Here is a 15,940-nt window from a genome sequence, read left to right as displayed (position 1 = left end):
CAAGGGCGGGCGCCCCTCCCCCAGCCTCAACTGCTACCTTGCAGTTAGATTGCAGACTGTTGTGCTAGCAATGAGGGAGGCTCCAGGGGCGTGGGACCCTCCCAGCCAGGTGTGGTATATAATCTCCTGGTGTACCCTTTGCTAAGACCCTTGGTAAAGCGCAGTATTGGGGTGGGAGTTACCCGATTTTCTAGGTGTTGTATGTCTCAGTTCCCCTGGCTAGGAAAAGGGATTCTCTTCCCCCTCGCGCTTCCCAGGTGAGGGGATGCCTCACCCTGCTTCAGCTCTCACTGGTCGGGCTGCAGCAACTGACCAGCACCGATTGTCGGGCACTCCCTAGTGAGATGAACCCGGTACTTCAGTTGAAAATGCAGAAATCACCCATCTTCTGTGTTGCTCGCGCTGGGAGCTGGAGACTGGAGCTGTTCCTATTCGGCCATCTTGCTCTGCCCCTCTGGAATTGTTTTTCTAATTTCCTTTTCAGATAGTTCCTTGTTGGTGTATAGAAATGCAACTGATTTTTGAATGTTGATCTTTGTATCTTGCCTTTTCTGAATTTATTTGTTCTAATAGTTTTTTGATGGAGTCTTTAGGGTTTCTATATATAAGATCATGTAATCTACAAACAGGGATAATTTTACTTCTTCCTTTCTGATTTGGATCCCTTTCATTTCTTTTTCTGCCACTTTCAATTAAACCCTCTCATCGCTTGCTTATATTTACCTTTTTCATTTTCTTCTCTTAAAATGATGGTTCTTAAGAAACATATGCTTTAAACATTTTTGACTTCTTCTGTTGTTTAACTTAGAGATATATATATATATAAAAATACGGTATACATATATATAGAATAGACACAGAGTTTGTATTTGACGAACCAACTTTAATGGTCCTGTTTGTTAATATTAACTATGCTCTGTAGCTAACAGACACTATGGGCTGAATATACAACAGAAAACTTCTTTGCCCCCTTTGTGAGTCCTTGCAGTGTAGGATATAGTACCAATAGTGAATCAGGTAGCAGTATGACAAGTCAACAGCGTTGTTCAAAGACTTTGGTATGGAAATTTATCTTTGAGATTATAAAAATATGTATTTGTAAATATTGGAAATAATATATATTTTTTATGGCTGAATTCATTTGGACATTAAGACCCCTGCTTTTTATATCAATTGTAACATTTCTTTTTTTTGAAGAAGCATTTATTCACTGTCAGGTACTCTGCAGAAATGTCACTCACTCTCAACTTCACTTGTCTTGCTGTCACCATGTTGCTAGATAACATCTACCATACGTTTTTTATGTAGTTTGATGGAAGAGTAAATGTACAAATTTTCAGTCTTGTGACTTTCAAAATGAACCTCCTTCTACCTGATTTTCAGGGGATATTGAAAAATTAATAAACTCTCATCTTAGTCACTAAAAAATAAAGTTATTTCTACATGAACCTTGGAAAAAAATCTCAGATATACACCATTTGGCCCAACTGTTAGTTAAAAGCATTATTTGGAATGGAATTAAATGTGGAGGATTTGGAAGTCATGATTATAGTCTGGCTATATTCCGTTGGAAAATTTCATCAAAATATTTATTAAATCCTGTACATATGGTTTCATTCTGAGGCATGCGTGGACACCACCTAAATGCCCAACTGACAGAGAAACAGTCCAGACACAGGCTGCTGATATCTGTCAGAGCTGAGGCTCTCCAAGGACCTATTTCAGTAATACTTGGAATGTGTTCCAAGATGGCTAAGGAAGGTATATTTCAGATTGTTAAAAAGCATGGATAAAATTAGACTTGTGTTTTGGTAATATAGGTATTATGAATCTCTTGAGTAATTGCAGTGACTGTTTCAATGGACATGTTTTTCGAAGACATAAAAGGATAATTGCCAAATGCATTCACATGAGATGGGATTTTTTTCTCTCACAAAGCTCATATTTCTTACAAGAAGACAGTGAGTTGTTTTTTTTTTTTTTTTTTTTTTTGGTGGCTATGGCTGAGAAATATAAAGTGATGAGTAATTATTGAAAAATTATTTTGTAAAATAGAATTCAGTAAACCTCTTTCATTATTTCATGAAAAGTTCTTATAAAATGGGAGAAGCAAACAGCAATCCTAAAAGAAAAATGTGATAATTGGAATCATATAACAGCTATCTGTGTGCCAGTCTTTATTACATCTGACTTATATGGGTTACATGCTTCAGTGGCAGTGGGATAGAGACATGTTTTACTTGTGAAGTGTATTGTCTGAGTTATAACATCTTTGCTTTTTTTTTTTTTTTTTTTTTAATTGAGATGGAGTCTTGCTCTGCCACCTGGGCTGGAGTGCAGTGGCGTGATCTCAGCTCACTACAGCTTCCACCTCCTGGGTTCCAGTGATTCTCCTACCTCAGCCTCCCAAAAACTGAGATTACAGGGCCCATCACCATGCCTGGCTAACTTTTTGTGTTTTTAGTAGAGACGGGGTTTCACCATGTAGGCCAGGCTGGTCTTGAATGCCTAACCTCAAGTGATCCCCCTACTTTGGCCTCCCAAAGTGCTGGGATTACAGGTGTGAGCCACCACACCCAGCCTGAGCCACTACACCCGGCCTGCTCTTTATTGTTAAAAAAATGCAGTTAACTGAGAATAAATATTAAGAGATCATAACTCTTTAACAAAAAATCAACTGTCTTAAAGAATATAGCCATACCCACATTTTTGTAACTTGGTTGCTTTTGTACATTATGTATTATGTGACACGAAGATATATATTGTTAGTATCCTAGATATTTTTTAAAAAGGAGGTAGATGTAGGCTAGATAATTTTAATGTAGTCCTCTCAGTAGATAATTGCATAACATACATTATTCTTGAATTATTTTGTTTGATATAATTTAAATTGAGATGACTTTTCTGGCTAAAAATGTTTGCTTTTAATTGTAGATAGTATATACATTTAAAGATGGTTTAATGCAGTTCATATTTTAGCAGTTAAGACATCTGAATTTTTATTAGGTAGACAAGTTAGATATAAGTGGAGTAAGCATGACTTCTCTAAAGAATATTCATTACATGTTGCTTTTCTTCCGTTTTCAAAACAGGCTTACTAACTACAACTTGTCCTTTGGATTATGAAATGAAAACTCAGCACATTCTGATTGTTCTGGCACTGGATGATGGCACACCAGCACTTTCTTCATCCCAGACTTTGACAATTACTGTTCTTGATGTAAATGATGAAGCTCCAGTGTTTAAGCAGCACCTGTATGAAGCTTCAGTGAAAGAAAACCAAAATCCCGGGGAGTTTGTCACCAGGGTTGACGCTCTGGACAGAGATTCAGGTAATTTAAAAATACAGAAATTGGGCACTTAATTCTTAAAAAAATTGAAGATTATAGTTGACATAATTTATAATAGTTATGGCTCAGAAAAAATGAACAGTTGCTAGTTATCTCAAATTTTTAATACTTCTCTCATTTGCATCCATACAGAAACACATATACCTGTAAAGATACAGATATATCCCATAAGATTTGCTTGTATTAACTTTATTATTATTTATATTAGGGTGATACCCAACTAATTAACATACACTTTTTTGATTTGATCTTAATAATCGAAGTACAGACAAAGCATCACACTTCTTTCAGAGTATAATGGTTAGATACATTGAGAAGAGGAAGATAAATGGTTCTTTATTTCCCCTGGATATAGCATAGTGAAAGAGGCATGGTGCTGGTGTCAGACCACCTGGATTTGAATCCAAAACTACCATTTACTTATGCCATGTGACCTTGAACAAGTTACTAATCCTTTCTATTTCCCTACTTATCTGTGATATGGAGATAATAACAGTGCCTAAATTATAGTTCTGTTACAAGTATGAATGAATTATTACATGTAAAGAGCTTAGACTGGTGTCTGACACAATAAACGGTCAATATGTTAACTTTGTTACTATTTTTACTATTTTCAACCACTGTGTCCAGACAAATGACTTTGGAGTAAACAGTTACTATGACTAGGAATTTATAAATTTCTTAGACTTGCTTTTCAACATCACTGTGGCTGTTTTGGCAACTGAGGTTCAGCAACTTTAATCATATTCTGTTTTTATCTTAAACAAAATAATTACAAAAATTACGGTGCTGTGTTTCTTAGTCACAGCACATGCTGAATTCTTCCATCGGAACTAATATGAATAGTTTATATTCCCATTCACATGTGAAACACTGAACTAATATGAATATTATATGAATATAAACTATTCGTGTTAGTTCAGTTTAATAATTCAGTCTTTTAAAATTTACATTTGTATATAGCAAATGGCATTATATATCAATGTAATACTTTGTTATTTTTTGCAAGAATTGTAATAGATGTTTTTATGGAAATAGTATTAACAATAGCATTTCCTCGTACGTTGTTAATTTAAGGGGAAAAAGATACATTTACTTGAAGTTTTAAAGTAAATTAGAAAATATCTGAATACTTTGCCCTCTTGGAAAACATTATCTTTTAACGAAAGGCATTTTACATGAATTTGTATGTGATGTTACGAACACTCTTTTCAAGGGCTAACCCAGTTTTCTGTCTTTGGCCAGAGTGGGGCAGTGTGATCAAAGAGTTTTTCTAAGAGTTGAGTCTGAAGCGTGCTAAGGATTGTTTGCTCCAATCTGTGCTTAGAACTTAGCACATTTTTGGCAGTATTCATTTTTAGGGTGTTCAGAAACAATGAAGACTATACATAAGCTTTGTGTTTCACAATAATTTCAGCTCCGTAAAGTTCCCTTAGAGTGTTCTCTGTGGAAACAGCAATACAGGGCGCTGGGCAATACAAAAACTGCTTCCCAAAGCATATAGACATATACTGAACCTATTGCTGATGTTGTGTGATTTTGCAAACAGTAAGGTATGTAAAATGCTTCCTCCCTTTGGCCTTGCTTTATTTTGTGAATTTTATTTTTTTGTATTGGATTCTACTAAAAAGGCTCCTCTTGCTTTAATGCTTGAAGAGGGAGAAAATAATTTCTCTCAAAATTTGCATATATTAACCAAAGACAATTACCATAAATATATTCTTCTGATATTTACTGTCAAGTTGCCCAGTGTTGATGTTACTTTCATTTAGAATGAATTGTCTGCAACCTGCTAATTATAATTGAATTGAAACTATTATTTTAGAGATTATGGTATGCCAACTGAGAATTTAGGTACAAAATTATTGTTTTTCTGAATTAATGGATGTTTGAAATACACTTTAACATCTTCATGAGTCTCATGTAACCTTACATATTTTGGAGACAATTTTGATTTACTGGAAATCTCAGTGTTTTTAATGAGGCCAGATCTGTTAAGTAGGTGGTTATGTAAATACATGTGAATATTTGTGTGTATGCACGTACTTTAGAATACATTTTCCCTCGATCTTTTTTTCTTTTTTGATTATTGGGTTAAAACAATGAAACAGGATTATGCATGAGAATCAAATGACGTAGTCAAGATTTTAACATAACTGGCATTACACTGGAATTTATGAATGGTTTACTTTATGGTACGTATTTTTTAAAAAATACCACAGCGTTACTTAATACTAGAGAGCTTAACATGTGTTTTCTAGCATTCTACGATGCAGTTTTTAAAAATGTAAGTATACAGTGTTATTTGGCATTCAAAACCCACAGGGATTTGAGCACTGAATGTTTATGGTGTATGACTCACACTAGCTCTAGCAGAAGTTTCTTCTTGTATTAAAAGGAAAAAACAACTACCAGATTTTAACTAAGGTATTAAAACTGCTGCAGCATTTCGTGCCACCAACAAGAGCTCCATTGTTAGTGAAAAAAGATCTCCCCCTGCAGTGCCCTTCCCCCACTCCCAAGAGGAAAGGGTGCCTCACTGGGAATACGACTCACTTACATTCGCTCAGGGGTGTCTAACATAAAATAACTTACCAGTACATTGCCACAGCAAAATATAGAATTCATTAGTGAGATGTTATTTTCTATCCCATAAGAATGTATTCTCTATCTGGGCTCATCTTCAATAAACTACATCTGGTTTTCTGGAATCCCTGGTGCTGCACTGGATGTACAACTGCACCGCCTAAGTCTACACTTGAGCCCAGGGAGAAACACCATATTTCATCAAATCTCAGACACCGTTAATTGTAAGACGCATCTAATTTTAGAATACTTCCACTGGACTGATAGCTTTATCTTCATAGGAAGTTATAAGGTGCCATTCTGTATACCCTTTAGAAGGTGACTTATTTGTGTGTGTATCAAAAAATAAAGGATAAGGATGCTAAAATATCTGAATCTATGGCATTTTGTAATAACAATTTCTCACTTGAGTGGACAATACTATCTGGCTATTCAGTTTATTTTAAATGTTTCTTTATGGAGTGATATTTTCTCTGTATCATATACTCAGGCAAAATATCCACCAACTTTCCTCCATACTTTATTTGAAGAGAACATATCCCAGATCCTTTATTTTTATTTATTATTTTTTTATTTTTATACAGACAGAATCTCGCTCTGTTCCCCAGGCTGGAGGGCAGTGGCCCGATCATGGCTCACTGCAGCCTCAAACGCCTGGCTTCAAGTCATCCTCCAGCTTCCACCTCCCAAAGTGTAGGGATTACAGTTGTGAGCCACTACATTGGGTCTCTCTGCACTTTATTAGTAGCTATTCATTGACGTGCCCCCTCATTCTTTCCCCAGTGGCATTTGCTCATCACTTTAGATTCAATCTAATTAATCCAGGGGCACATAAGGAGATCCATAGGATTCAAGCGCAAGTCCATCTTACTAGCTTTGCCCCATTCTAGCAACCTCGATTATACTGAAGTCCAAAAGAAGGATTTAGAGGTGGGCTAGATTATAGGGCATTTCAAAAGTTGAATTTCCCAATCCAAGGCTATGGAACATTTGCTAGAGAAAGTCACAACAGCATGCTAATTGAAGCCATCGCCTACTTAGGCTGCAGTATTTCTGCTAATCCCTTAGTGCTGTTATGTTTTCCTTGGCTCTCTCTATATAAATTTTCTCTCTATATATAAAAAATTCTATTATAAATACATTTACACAAATATCAAAAATAAGTAGATGAAAAAGAATAAGGACTAGTTATAACCTCACTCACTCAGAGACAATCACTGTTAAAACTTTGATATATATTCTTAATACATTTAATATATAGTATTATAATTGTGTAAATGTTTATTCATCTGCTTTTTCTCTAGGCTGTGAACTTCTCCTGGATTCAGGACCTTTTATCTATTAATACGCTTATTCCAGGTTCTTAGATTAGTGCAAGATATGACAGAGGAACTCAATAAATATTTTTGACCATATGGTCTGAGGAACTGAAGCATGTATGACATAAGCTTCCTCAAGCTGCCCTCACTGTTTAGAATGTATTTATTATTTACTCATTTATTCAATCAACCAGGCATAATTCTACTTTTGCTTTAGAAATGCCTGATTGTGAGGGCACTGTACAGTTGAGGCATTACACAAAAAAGAATCTTGGCACGGTGGCTCATGCCTGTAATACTAGTGCTTTGGGAGGCCGAGGTGAGAGGATTGCTTGAAGCCAGGAGTTCAAGACCATTTTGGGCAACGTAGCAAGACCTCGCCTTTACAAAAAAAAAAAAAAAATCTAAAAATTAGGTGGGTATGGTGGCATGCTCCTGTAGTCTCAGCTACTCAGGAAGCTGAAGTAGGATGGCTTGAGCCCAGGAATTTGCTGCAATGAGCCACAATTGTGCCTCTGCACACTCCAACCTGGGTGGCAGAGTGAGATGCTGTCTTAAAAAAAGAAAAGAAAAGAAAAGAAAAATGATCTTCCTAAAAATAACACACCCCTGGAAAGAATTCTTCATTAATTCCCCATAGTTTGAGGAAGAGGAAGATGAAGTTGTTTTTGCTTATCAATCCCTTTTTGCTTAACAATCAGCTTTCCTGACTGTCCTCAGCTCCTGTCACTCTCCCACCTTTTACTCTAGGATAGAATTCTCGAAAACTTTTTCCTTTAAAGAACCAGCTAGTAAATATTTTAGGCTTTGTGTGCCTTACGGTCTCTTTTGTGCAACTCTGACATTATAGCAAGACAGCAACCATAGTTAATATTGTGCCTGTATTTCAGTAAAACTTTACAAAACAGGGAGCAGATCAGATTTGACCACTGGACTGTAGTTTGCCGATCCCTAGTCCAACACATGTGTCTAATTAAGATACCTAAGTTACTTGCTACTTTCTGCTCATCAGATCCAATTATCATGATTCATCATCATATCTCTACCAACTAGATGTTGTCAACAGTGGGAGAGTTTGCATAAAGATGGGTAAAAGCGAATGAGTTCTGATAGTTCTTATAAATTAGTATCAAATGTTGCTTCTCAAAAGGTGGTCCCTGGGACCAGTGGCACCATCATCCATCCCCAGTCTACAGAAAACAGCACCCGTTCTGCTTTTCAAGGATGCTGGTGGCCTTCTAATACCTTTCCCAGTGTACTTATGAAGGGAGGGTCCTCTGATCTCTTGGGAAAGATAGTGGCGGTGTTTGGTGAGCATGTCTTACATGATAAGTTCACTCTAACATTTTCATTTCCTTAAGCTTTGGATTATTTATAGTATTCAAAGGAAGACCAAATGTCTCAACCTCAGTGATTATAGGCTCCCATTGAATCCAACCAATCAAAGAAACTCTCAGGAGACACAGCTCTATGGGCTTACACATTAAATTCTGACTCTCTACCAAGCAATATCAATATTGTCTATTTATCAATAAATCCAGCCTAAACCAATATTATATCTTCCTAGGTCTCACATTCTTTGAATTGATTTCCACACATATTCCCCAGGTTTATGCCAATATAAGTTAGAAAAATATTACTATTCTTTGAAACTATAAGCTTTCTTTGACTGAGTCAGATTTGCACTTGGCTACCTGAGTTATGTTGAAATTCTGACTCTGGTTACGAGTATTTATACGAATAGGCATCTCCTTGCAAGGTGTTTGTTATACCTGCCACTCAATTTGGGTCCAATCTTCAGGGAGATTAATTTTAGGCCTTCTATATAGGAGCTTTCCAGCTTTCCAGCTATGACTTGAGTTACAGGTTTAAAGCCTCAGCTTGTAGTTATCTTTCTATAATTTCCTAGTCCTTTGAAAAACAGTCTTCTGCATCATGGTCCTTTTTACTAGTATATGGTCAGTCAGCACCATTTGGTTCTCTAAGGAATTCGAGTCCTTTAATAGTCACTTTATCACAGTCAAACATGATTGATAAATTAATTAATCGTGACAGCGCTCCAAGTATTGAATTCCTAGCATTCCATTTCCCATGGTTAAGGAACTCATCGCTGTATTCAAAGCCTAAGACACAACCAAACCAGTCTCAGAGTCCCTGTTATCTGAGACCCAATTCTGGTGCCAAGTACTCTATCAGCCATGTTCAGTCATGAAGAATAGATGCTACAAACAGATGTTGGATGAATGAGTAAGCAAGAAGGGAATACTGAGATAACCAAAAAGACAAAAACAAAACTCTAGAAGGCAGCTACCACCCCTAATACTGGAAAAGAAGAAGAGGTTTGGATTATCAGAGCCTAGGAAGAAAATGAGAGAGGGGGCCTTGCAAAGGGGTAGCAAAACAGACTGAATAGCATTGCTGATGATGACAGTAAGTAACTAGGAAGAAGGAAGTCCCATTTTCTATCCTTCTGACTTTCAGTCTCCTTCTAGTGTCCTTTTGTGGCAAACCCTAGGAGAGAGGTAGTTGGCGATGGAGAATGTGGTTTGCAGATCCCCAGCCCCAGTATCACAGGGTGGAGTACAGAAGAACAGATTTGGATCTGAGACACTATGGTTTAATAAATAATACACCATGTGAAGAACTGAAAGGAGCAGGCAGAGGGAACAGCCACTACAGAGGCCTCAGCAGAAAGATGTTTAGTATGTTCAGAGAACAGAAAGAAAGCCAGTAGGATAAGAATATAGCAAGGGAGCAAGTCTATGAGAAGAGGTTGGAAAGATATGCAGAGCCCACATCATATGGGACTTTGTGGACTGCGGTAAGGTATTTGGATTTTATTTTGAACTCATTCAAACGTTCTTTCTTCCTTCTTACCCATTAACTCCTATTCATCTTTAGAGTTTCCGGTTCTATCAACGCAACTCAACTTACCCATCATGTCTGTTCAGGGGGAATTGTCACTGCCAGCTTGCTTATCTGTATCCAGTGCTATACTGTAAACACCGTGAGGATAGAAAATTTGTCTGTTTACTAGCAGTTATATTTTTAGCATATGGTATGGTACCTTGGCACCTAAGATCACTCTCTATATATGTTAGTTCAATGAGATAATTAATGACAAACTACATACCTAAGATAAGTCTTCTCTGATCCACTCCCTCAGTGATGTCATATATTCCATCACACTTTCCATTACTCATTGATGTAATCATCTTCCCCTCTAGAGGGAAACTCTGACGACCAAGGTAACTATTCAGTGGTGTGTTTCTAGTACCTGACACTCAGTATCTGTGCATTCATAAAGGAACTCATGAATGAATAAATGAATGAACCAACCAAACAGATATGGATGCAAACTGAAGACATGAATGTGTAGAGTGAGATGACAATGGCGTGATGGCCAGCACATTGATTGTCAATGCACCCCACTCCTGGAAGCAGGAGAAAAATATGTCATAGAGAAACAAACAAAAATATTATTTTTCTTTTAGTTTTTACTTCTCTCTTCCTCATACCTTCCTTCCCTCCCTTCTTTTGTTTCTTTCTTTTCTTTCTTTCTGTTTTTTTAAAAAATATTGGTCAGCCATATATGATGCCACAGAAAAGACAAGTTAGGTAAGAACTAGAAATGGCCAGTAGACTTTATAACCAGAAGGTCACTGGTCACTGTAGAAAGAGTAACTGAGAATGGCATGGTTTGAAGCTAGCTGCAAACTGAATATGATTTTCAAAAGAAATTTGGCTACAAAGAGAAGGAGAAAAAAGCCTAATTCTTATAGCTAGAGAAGGATATAATTTAAGGAAAAAAAATTAGGAGAAAGACTAGACCTGACAGAAAAATTCTGAGAGTGTGTTTGAAGAATGACCTTTGCCACTGAGGCAGGGTGTAATGGATGCAGTTGAGTACAGGTGCAGAGGGTGAGGGAGTTCTTTCCCAATACCTCCTTTCTGGGAAATGGAAAGGGAAGTGATCTGTGAGAGTAAGCCAGGTAGTGGTCAGGTAGGAGACCTGAATGGAAGAAGGGTGATTACGGACACCTGGAAAGATTGCCACATACAACGGCACTGCGGTTGTCTCAATCCATGCTGTTGTGAAATTTTCTGTAGCTCCAGTCATTTGTTGGATATTCAAATGGAGTAAAGAGATGGTTGCAATGATCCCAGGCTGAAGCTTTGCTGGACATCTTTGGCAGAAAGCCCCAGGACCTGAGTAACTATGCAAGATTGCTAGAGGGATAGCTCATGGGCTGGACTGGAGAAGGAGAGAAATGAATTGAGGAGAGGTATCCTGGGGTGGGAGGAATTAAGAAGTCATGGGACTGCAGGTCTTGAGGTCTAAGAGAAGATATGTGTGTGTGTGTGTGTGTGTGTATTCACACTGGCGTGCATACACACATAGGTATGGGCATATATACACAGGCACACACACACATATCCTTCAGTGGGCATGTGTCATAAGGATATCACTAAATATCTTCAGATCCAAATTTCCAGTTTGCTCAGTGAGGTGATAGAATGAGACCAAATAACCTCTTTTTAATTTTTATTTTCTTAGTTCTCAGGTTTGATGATGCTGTGTTTGTTATATAGGATTATAAGGGTGTAAGGAGGAAAAGCGAAGGCACTAGTTAAATTCTAAATAAGCCATAGTAAAATACATTTAATTTACTTCCTAAGTTGTAAAGGGTATGAAGTTTGGGGTACGAAAAATGTATGTATGCAGACTACAGTTATAGGTAAAGATCTTATTTATCCTTAATAATATGCTAAGAGGATTGAAGATGAATGTATTGTTATCTTAGGGATAAAAAAACCTGTGTAGAATAATAGAAAAAAATAAAATCTGGAAGTTTCTAAAAAGACAGAGAAATATTGAGTAGAGTGGTGAAGCACATTAGAGGAAAATGGGAACTGTGGGAGGAAGGGACAGCAGAAAGATCTGAATTTATGTGTAAATAATTGAAGACATTTTCTAGGTTTGGCAAGTAGTGAGAATTTAAAAATGTATAATATATAGCATTCTATAATATGTAATATACATAATATGCAATCGTATATATAATGTGTAAGAAAATCATATAAAATAATATGCAATGGTGTATATATAATGTGTAACAAAATCATATAAATGTGTTCATTCATTTAAAACTTAAAAGATCCATGTAATCTTTTTGAAGACAGAGGTCACATCTGACTCAGCACTCTCTCTTTGGCACACAGTACTATGCTTGGCACCTGTTATTTCTCTCTTTTCTTGAGGAAAAGGAAAGTAGATATAAGATAATATTGTTCCCATTTTTATGTAAGCAGAGATAGGAATAACAAGTTTTAACAACCTGGAACTTTAAGAAATTCTGTCTTTGCTATAGAATAGATTAAATGATCCTTAAGTTGCCAAAATAATCACTATGATCCTTTAGTAATATCATTAATAATATGCCTAATGCCTAATAAGAGAATGAAACATTTTGGTGACCTCTGACCATGTCATATCAAATCCATTGGTCCTATGTTATTAGACTTTTTTCTCAGGGTCATTCCAATGCCTGCGGATTATATCTCAAATATATTTCTCCTCCGAGTTACATAGTAATAAGATATGTATGTTCATTCTTACATAAAACTAGAATTCTATTTCACTCCTTTCAGCTCTCAGTCCTATATAATATCTGCCAGATCATAATGGAATGAAAATTTACTTTTTAAGACTGGCAAGATGGAAATTTGTAATTGAAGTTTTTTTGTTAAGACCAAAAGAATGACATTTCATTTTTTATTAAAGTATAACATCATACATTCTGAGCACTGTGTGCACACCTAGATTCTTGTCAGTTAAGAAAAGAACGTAGGAAAATAACTCAGAGGAACTTGTGTAAAATGCAAATAAATTACAATGGCATGGGATAAACTCATTAAAATTAATAGTATGAATGATCTTCATACTACTAGTGATGGAAATGACGTGATACTTTTCTCAGGGGAGAAATGAAACCACAAAAATATGGGAAGAATTATTTCCAAAATGCGTAGTAATGTGGTACCACATTTCTCACTCTGGATAGCAGACTGAACACTAAGTGGAAAACAAAACAAACAGAAATACATATATAAGCAATTCTAGGTGCTCACTTCTTGAGGTTGAGAATAAACAGAGTTCTATAACTTAGCACAGGCTTTTAAACAGTGAGTCAATCTGCAGAAATTGTCATTTGTCCTGCAAGCTTACAATTAAGTCATTAAGTCACAATCAGCGGTGTTAGAAGGAGTAATTAGGAATATGTTGTAGAGTTGCACACTCATAAGAAATTTTTTATGGGAAGGAAAAAATTCTAAGCATTCACTGTGGGGAAGTCTCATAAGACTTTTGAAAATCAAGCATTTCAGCCCAGGAGGCTTTTATTTAGCAAGAACAGCCAGAAGAGTTTTTCTTTTACCTTAATTTAAAGGCTGTTTGAGAATCTTGCCATTTTCATCTATGGCCTAACATGTTCAAAGGAAAAGAAATAGGAAAGTGGATGAATGTATTTCAAAGAAATGATTGCTAAGTTTTTCTTTATATTTTTCTTAAGGAGTCAATTCCAAGCTTCAGTTTGAAATCATGCCAGGTGCTTCATTTGAATCGTTCGAGATAAATTCGGACACTGGAGAGGTAGTGACAGCCACCATGCTTGACAGAGAAGTTCAAGAAGTCTTCACCCTTCGAGGTAAGGGATTCCTTGACTATGCTTCAAAAAACAAAAAAATAAAAAACCAGTTCAGTGGTGAAATGTTACATTTTGGTGGGGTATTTTTAAATAAAATATTATTTAGCCAGTGCTACCTGATTAGTTTAGCCTGACTTTGTCTAGTTAGAACATATATATTTTAGGTATGAATCAAAGGCCACAATTCATGCCGTCTTTGTGTTCTATGTCAGTACTAGTACGAGATGGGGGATTCCCTTCATTGTCCAGCACCACAACAATTCTCTGCACTGTTGAAGATGAAAACGATCACGCACCAGAATTTATTGTTTCCAGTTATGACATTGAGGTTCTGGAAAACCAGGAACCAGAGGTTCTCTATACTGTTTTAGCCTCGGATATGGATGCTGGCAATAACCGAGCTGTTGAGTATCACATAATTGGTAAGTTTGTTTGTTTGTTTGTTTGTTTAAGACAGAGTCTCACTCTGTCACCCAGGCTGGAGTGCAGTGGCGCAATGGCTCACTGTAACCTTCACCTCCCGGGTTCAAGCAATTCTTGTGCCTCAGCCTTCCAAATTGGTAAGTATTTTTAAATTAAAATTTCCTCCAGGATGCTGACTGAGTTGATACACACTCTGTGTTGATTACTCTGTGTTTGATACCTGTTGCCTTTCTCTACAAAATACACACCGAGTCAGAACTGACTGGTGCCATGAGCTTTCTCTCTACCTCCTTCTCACAGCCACCTTGAACCACTGCTCTCCACGTTCTTTAAAAATCTGCCTTTGCAAACTGCTGTGAATTTTTTTCTATGCTAACATTAGTGGATGTAAGGATGGAAAAGATAGTGTTTTTGTATTTTTGTTGCTTTCACGTGATCTGTTTCAATTTTTTTTTAATTTTTCTTTTCTCATAGCCAGATTCTTACTGGGTCATTTCATCCAGTCCCTGTCTTTAGCTACCACTGGGATGCCAACGGCTCCCATCTCTATATGCATCCTAGATCTAGGTCCCATTAAAGGATATTGTTTTTAAAAGTAAAGTAGTAACTCTCATACAAATATAAAAATGGTACCTGCAAATAACTTTTATTTAACTCACTAATTAATGAGTAACCCAAAAAGATGTTAAAATTGTTTCAAGGAGAATTCCAAGAGCCATACATAGGCACACACACACACAAAGCAAATAAGGAATTCTGAAATGCAGAAACGGTGTATTTGCAAGACAACACTCAGTGGCATTTCACCAGATTTACTTGCATTTCCATGGACAAGAATCATTTACATTATTATAAGTTTTCAACAATGTACAGAGTGATCAAAAAGGCGGTGAAGGTGGAAGACCACTATGATGGCAAAGACACACGGGACACCTGTGCCCCACCCTTCTTTCTTCAATGCCAGGACACCTACTTGTCTTGTTCCTCCTATTTCAAATTGTTTCACAATTTCCTGACAGCCCCAAGGACCCGGTCTTTATATCCAACAGCATTGCATTATCAATGTGTCCAAAATGACACATCAGCCTCACCCCCTTTCTACTTCCCCCATCATGGTCTGGGTCCTTCTGCTACTCTCTGCCTGTGATCTTCAGCTATTGTTTTTTGTTTTTGTTTTTTTCTTCACTTACTCTTGAAAATGTATGTACCAACACACACATGTTTTTATGCTGCCAACTAAACTTTTTCCCATAAACTTAAAAAGTAACAAAGGTGTGTTTCCCAGCATATCCTAAATATTGACACATTAAAATAAGACTGTTATATCACCTTTTAAAAGTATTCGATAGAATAAAAAATACCTTAAAAATATATGAAAGGCGGCCAGGCGTGGTGGCTTACACCTGTCATGCCAGCACTTTGGGAGGCTGAGGTGGGCAGATCACCTGAGGTCAGGAGTTCGAGACCAGCCTGGCCAACATGGTGAAACCCCGTCTCTACTAAAAATACAAAACTTAGCTGAGTGTGGTGGCAGGTGCCTGTAATCCCAGCTAGT

General features: G+C 36.9%; 1 protein-coding gene across 4 annotated transcripts in view; it reads left to right on the top strand.

Annotated features, from left to right (window-relative positions):
* Positions 1–15,940, top strand: part of DCHS2 (dachsous cadherin-related 2) — a 290,618-nt gene that overhangs the window by 179,861 nt on the left and 94,817 nt on the right. For all 4 annotated transcript variants that reach the window (XM_065545626.2, XM_015450942.4, XM_045392973.3 and 1 more), the window contains exons 10-12: positions 3,093–3,332; positions 13,828–13,962; positions 14,175–14,384. In XM_065545626.2, coding sequence (XP_065401698.1) covers positions 3,093–3,332; positions 13,828–13,962; positions 14,175–14,384 — 585 coding nt within the window. The remainder of the gene's footprint in view (positions 1–3,092; positions 3,333–13,827; positions 13,963–14,174; positions 14,385–15,940) is intronic.

This window comes from Macaca fascicularis, chromosome 5 (assembly GCF_037993035.2).
Source record: "Macaca fascicularis isolate 582-1 chromosome 5, T2T-MFA8v1.1".
NCBI classification, from domain to species: Eukaryota; Metazoa; Chordata; class Mammalia; order Primates; family Cercopithecidae; genus Macaca; species Macaca fascicularis.
Note: the sequence above shows the minus strand (reverse complement) of the source record. Positions and strands in the feature narration are given on the sequence as shown.